Here is a 6,683-nt window from a genome sequence, read left to right as displayed (position 1 = left end):
GGGCTAGAATATGTATGCCTTTGCCTTAGATACTGCACGTAGCAGGCTATGACGACTTTCACGCCCAAAGGACTCCGCTCATTGTATAAGGTTTCCTTTGCTAAATGTTGTATAGGATTGAGTCACTTCCGACAAGAAGCCGTAAGATAGTAGTGTTTTAGTGCATTCATCGGGCTGCAGGCCCTTGATATATGGTGTATAAAAATATCCGGTGAAACATACCAAAAATGGGGGTGACAGAGTTGGCAGAAGACGGCAATAGAAAGCTTCTGCTGGGTCTCTGTATATATGTATGTATGTATGCTGTCTGCGCATGCACTTTTAGGTGAGTTTCATCGTTTCATTTCGTAGATTAGACCAGTGTGTGTTCCGTTGCAAAGCTCCCAGTTTTGATTTTCTTTATCTAAAGTGGGTAGAAAATTGATATGTCTTACACTTTTGGTAGTAGTCTGCACCTCGTACGCAACGAGCTTTCATAGTGTGCGACGCCTAGAACCTGCTCCTGGGGGTGCTCATGTGGGAAAAAAAAACATTATAACGCTATCAACTGAAAATTGTGTCAAATGTAATACAAAATTCTTGGACTCTTGGAAACTGAGCATTTCACCGTTTTGACATTTACGAGCGGAATTTCCAAACAAGTTGAGGCAATGAGAAACTGTGAAGGGGTTTCAAGCAGATTATGTATGGTAATGGCTTTGTTTTTTCACTAGTTCGATCCATTTACTACAGTGTTACCTCGATAGCATAAACATGGTGTAATAGGTCGGATTGCTAGCGTTCTATGTCACTTTATGCCTGTAGCGGTCTCATCAGCGATCTCTTCATCAACGTTACTATGTCAATACACAATTTACTGTCCTTTTTCAAATTGATCTAAACAAAGAAATCAAGCGATCGCGCACGGCAAGAAAATGAAAACATTTTGTTGTTCCTAATATGTATTTACACATATCTACAAGCGTAAGCCAGTTTAGTTTCGCGTCTAGAGTTATATATGTACAAAACGTTTTAAAGACACTTAAACAGCTGGACGAATACAGATCAATGAAATTAGCAGTACTTCTTACGAAACTTCGCGCATAAACTAAAATCGATAGAATAGACATTACTCTGCGCAGCGTCGATTAATCCGCTCACCCAGGGCAGGCACGACGATGTAATTTTTTGCGTTTATCTTGTGTGACTATTCCGACACATTTTAGTCGCTATTTTCCAAATGCATTCTTGCGCTTCTTTCATCATGTAATTCATTTCAAGTCGTTAATTTTGCATCCAGATTTGCTTTAATAGTTTTCTTTGTCTCGTAACCTTAATTTTATGCTAATAGATGTATATATTAGTAATCACAATACGTTTTTCTATACTTTCTTTTTATCCTCGCACGTGAAACATTCAACCAAAACAGTAGAATATAGGTTTGCTTGTGCAAAAAAATGGAACCACGTCCAGCCACATGGCTGCTCACGGCGATCGTATTTTGGTAGGAGAAGGGGTGACAGTGGGAGGAGAAGGAAGGAAGAGGAGGGTAAATAAAATGGACATCATTTCAACACGTACAATTTAATGCGACCACTCCCTCCTTTGGGACGATAGTGTGGGTAAGTAATTTTGCAGATACATTTCCCGCTGGGTTTGTGCAATACTCACTAGTTTACTATTCACTACTGTTGCACCTAAAGTACACTTGCTATTACCGACCAATTGCCACCACTGCATGATACTTCCTCTCATACAATCCTTCAATCACTCCAACTACAACACACGATCAATACTATCCTTTTTTCATATTTTTCCCGTCGCTCGGTGAGCGGATACTGATCCGGCTACCGGCAGCGCATAACACAGACGGACAGATACACCACTACAGATAAAGCTTCATAAGCCGCAATGTGATCGTTTTATTCTTTCGTTTGCTCAGGTTAATAGTAGTTAAGCAGCTATAATAGTATTGGTAGAGGTTGTTAGTAGCGATAGTGTGTTGCCTGCGAGTAGATTGGGCTAGGATTATGTATTACAACGTACCTCTCCGTCAATGCGATTGCTTTAGTTTCTAAATTCATCTTTGATGTGAGCGGAACACGGAATAAATTCCGTGTACCTACTACTGCGCGAATACATCTGCCTCATAGCGAGTGGAATCATCTCTTTCAGCCGTCTCTCTATGAATAACAAATCAAAACCTTGTAAAACTTGTCTGCTTCCCTCTTCCTCGAACGGGGAATGATCAATGTTACGGGTGGAAATGTTCGTCAACATTCGGCAAATCAAAAAGGTGTTGGCAAAAATACGTTCCTCACTAAACCGCACTATCGCTTGCTGGCTAGTCGTAAGTAAGAAGAATCATTCGATAAAATGCTGCCATTGAGAATGTTTCGTTTATAGCTACAATTAAGTACTGGTACAGCTTTGCGCGGCTGCTCTAACGTAAGTAGGTAGTCCCATTTGCACGATCTAACTAAAACAATGAATCGCCGCAACACGACTGTTTCGTCTCCGATTTCGACTTTTCGATCATTCCCAGCGACACAGCGCAATAACAATCAAACAATTCAGATAATACAATTAGCTACCAATCAACGATGTCCCCAATAAAGTAAAAATCCCGAAAGCACCAATGAAAGATGGGAGCATGTGCGCTTCCATTTCAACCCTCGCATGGACCACCAGCCACTCCAGTCTCGTCTGTGCCGGTTAAACGCCGGTACGATGGCAGTAGATGGATGGTGGAACGAGTGGCCACGACAGCCCTTACAGATGCACCTGGAACGTCTGCGCCGGAGGTTTCGGTGGCGAGATGAACGGATTAGTGCTGTGTATTTCCGGTTTAGCCACATCCGACACCCATTCGGCGTCAAACGGATCGGCCGCATTCAGCGACTTGGCCCGATTGTGCAATGACGGGGCGCGTCGGGGCGATGGAGAGACGTTCTTTACAATCTGACCGAGCCATTGTTCCGGGTTTGGTAAGGGCGATGCCGTTTCGATGGGTACTACTACACTGGATGTTGTGGCCGCGGACACTGTCGCTCCTGCCGTCACCGGTTCCGTTGCTGCGCTTGTGCTGCTGCTGCTGCCAAGACTGAGGGTCGTGTTGTTACTTCCACTGCTGCCACTGTGGTTGCCGAGTGCTGACAAGTCCAGAGTTTGCTGTTTATTGAGCGGCGAAAGAGATCGTGGAGGAATGGTCGGTACGGCGGAAAGTGACGACAGCGTCGGTAGAACAGGAGGCATGATTTCAGCCGGACCGCTCCTGGCTAGCAGCCCTGGTACATAACTGCTAACTGCAGAACCAGAAGACGACACCAAGGCGCTAGAAGTGATGCTCGCAGTGGTGGAGCTGATCGAAGATTTTAGCTGCAGCTCTTTGTTGAGATAGAAATCATCCGCATCGTTTTTGGTAAGCAGCGACAAGCCCTGGCTAAGCTCCTGGCACAGCTGGCTGACCGTGTCCGTGGGTTGCGGGGACACTTCCGGAATGGGCGAAACGGTCGTGCGCTGTGGCGTGCCTGGCTCGAGGAATGCCCGCTGCCGCTCGGCGTTGGACGGAAGATCGTTTATTCGCAGCGACATCTGGCGCTTGAACGGAGAAGCCGATCCGATTTGTGTAAACCCGCGGAAGCTACCCTGACGTTCCAGCATCGAGGGTGTTGCGTGCGGTCGTTCGATTGCGAACGGGTTGTACGGTTTCGAGGCATTATTATTCTGCTGTGGGGCAACCACGGCCGTATCTGTTGCTCCGGCCAGCCTTTCCGTCATCGTTTGCTGCCGGAATGACCCGGTTCGGGTGAACGTGGAATTCTTCATATCGAACGTCATCGTAACTCCGCACTCCTTATCACGACGCTGCTTGCGCTCGAGACAAACGGCGAACGCACAGCCAACCGCATGCGACAACCGTTCTCCGGAGTCTTTGGAAGCCAGAAAACCATGGCACATCCATCGTCGTGTCGTACCGTCCCGGCAAATGTAGCTGAAGCCACGTTCGTGATTGCGATCCGGCGCACAGAAGGAAACCTTCTCGATCGTTTGATCCACGATCAATCCCTTGGTGTCGTCTTCGACCACACGTAGTCCATCGCCGCTGACATGCAGCTGCGCCCGTATTGCACGTCTTCTAGAATTCTACAATCAGAGGAAACCCAGAATGAATACTTGAACATTGACATGAGCCCGCCGCCAGCCGTCTCGTACGTACCCGTAACACCTTCAGCGCTTCCTCGCAAACTTGCATGCCACGAGATTCGAACACCTCTACGCATCCTAAATACTTCACCGAAAAAGTACATGTGGCAGAACGGACTGCCTGCTCATCCGATTGCCACTGATGCGGTTTCGCTGCTTCCGGTACACGATCCTTACGCCTGCGAAACGAATCGCGGAATGATTTTCGCAACCGATCCATTTTCTTTGGCGATCGTTTGCTTTGTCGGAATGAAGCCGATTTCTGTTGGCACGAAAGAAAAACGATTAGTTCATGTAAGGAACGATATGTGGCAGTAGAGAAAATAGCGCATGAAAGGATACACTGTATTATTATAGAATGTTGTAAATTATTATGTTGATGGATTGATCTACTAACCGTATTTTTTACATCTCCGTACGTTCCACGGGTAAACCCGCGCTCTAGGGGCTCGTGCGATGAATTCGAATTACCCATTTCGATATTCTAACTAGATGCAGCTGCTGTATTGTTTTGTGTAATATGTGATTTGATTATCTAAGCTTTCCCTCCTTTCTCACACAATCCCTGTAGAAATCGTTGTCTGTTTCGAGGTAGCAATGTGTTTTGTTTTCACAAACTTCCACCGATTACTGATTAGCTGCAGATTTATCACATTTGAAGTAGCATGTAAAGCAATGGGCCAAAACACGGCTTCACGCTTGCAGCCGACTTATGGTACTGCGATTCAACGTGGTATGCAACGATTATATTACATTCAACGCCGGTGATTCGCAGGTATGGCACACTCTTTAACAATTTCTACACGAGCCAGCACGCCTAACCAACTTATGTGATGTCGAGATACGGAGAGATGATGAATACTTGGGGGACAACTATCAAATCAAGGACGGATTTCGGGTGCTGCTGTCTGACGGCAGGTATGCCTCGCCGTTTTTGTGGATTATACAAATCCCCGAGGAGGTAGCAATGCCAAAGCAGATAAGTACGATCCGTAGACGAATGTGACTGAAATTTGCCCCTTTTTGTTAAGGCTCACTGTAAGGAAAAAATATATCAATTGTTTAAACGCCGTGTGTTGTTGTTGTTGTTTATCTAGCGTCAAAAAAATGGCGAAAGTATTCATACTACAAAAAGGATCATCTTTGCCAGTCGAAGCAAAGCAAAGTCTCTAACAGTCCGTTACGAAAACCTCTAGTAACACATGTAAATAATAATGCACGTGGAAGATGTGTTTTGATGCCTAAAATGTTTACTTATTTTTACGATATTTACTCCACCACAGTGGCGCGCTTAAGCAAAACACCATATCACGTGTATCACGTTTCACAGTACTACACAATGCAGCTTTACGCCGATACTGAAGCTGACTCATCCCAACGTAATCATTGTGTTTTATACAAAAGAAAAAACGTCACATATCAATGTGTATCAGCAGTTTAGGCACCAGTACCACACACGTTTCTTTTACCATCCATTCACAGCTTTGGAAAAAAAATCGAGTATTTTTTTTATAAAATGATGTATTGTGTATTCGAAGACTTTTTAGCAATCAAATTACTAAAGGTCGAATGAAATTACTTTCTGCAAACCGCACATCTAGAGCAGAACGAAAATTAAATTTATTAGCTCGTTTCACATACAGCGAGGCCTCCTTGGTTAAGGAACAACGATCAATACGGCTGCATCTTGCCAGTTAGCCCCTTGTCGAAAGAGATTTTCCGAGCAACATTACTCATCGCAAACGAGAAACGGGCTCCGGATGAAAATGAGTTTTTTAATGTGAGAAAATTAGATTCTAATCCACTTGGGGTGGCACTTAACGGGGCGTACTTTTGAAGTAAGGGAACCATCGCGAACCAACAACGTAAATCACTGTTCTTGTTAGCTTCTTTGGCCACACTCCCTGGCGTTGGTGTTTATCCCAGACACAAAAAAAAACTTGAATGAATTGTTACCACGTTAACTCAACTGCTGCATTTCCCTCTTCCGGGATCCTTACAGGATGGTGCATTTTTTGTTCATATATCGCCGGGACACTCGAAAAAAGGGAGCTGCTATTGCGCGTGTGAACATTTCCATTCCCTTCACTAATCACACAAGCACACCCCCGATGTGGTTCTTCCCTCAACGAGCTCAGGGCATACTTGTGTTCCCGCCCGATATATGCGCGACCCTGACACCGTCTTGACGACGTCAGCTCCCTGCAGTAGAGACACCGTCGGAAAAGCGGCTGTTGCTGTTCGATGAAGAAAAAAAAACCTATATGCCCTCACTCCGACCCAACGAAATCGAACAGTCGATTGACGCCGCCTGCTATGACTGTGCGATGGAATGATACACACACGGCGGCAACACCAACCGGGGCTCGATAATGATGACGCCCCGCACATAGATGGACTCACGAACTGGTGTATGCATCGTGCGCGCCATTTGTCTACCATTGGCAGGCAAAATATCACCCATTTGACCGACAAAAAAACTATCATCCAAGTGTGCC

At 45.4% G+C, this 6,683-nt stretch overlaps 1 protein-coding gene across 1 annotated transcript; it reads right to left on the bottom strand.

Moving 5' to 3' along the window:
• Positions 1–1,159: 1,159 nt before the first annotated feature.
• LOC128722927 (protein numb) lies at positions 1,160–4,660 on the bottom strand. Its single transcript, XM_053816620.1, has 3 exons — positions 4,583–4,660; positions 4,199–4,447; positions 1,160–4,125 (listed from the first exon to the last, which is right to left on the bottom strand). Exons 1-3 carry the CDS (start codon positions 4,658–4,660, stop codon positions 2,752–2,754), a joined length of 1,701 nt encoding a protein of 566 aa, XP_053672595.1. The 3' UTR covers positions 1,160–2,751.
• Between the last annotated feature and the right edge of the window lie 2,023 nt (positions 4,661–6,683).

This window comes from Anopheles nili, chromosome 3, assembly GCF_943737925.1.
Source record: "Anopheles nili chromosome 3, idAnoNiliSN_F5_01, whole genome shotgun sequence".
Lineage (NCBI taxonomy): Eukaryota > Metazoa > Arthropoda > Insecta > Diptera > Culicidae > Anopheles > Anopheles nili.
This window is presented reverse-complemented; position numbering and strand designations above follow the sequence as displayed.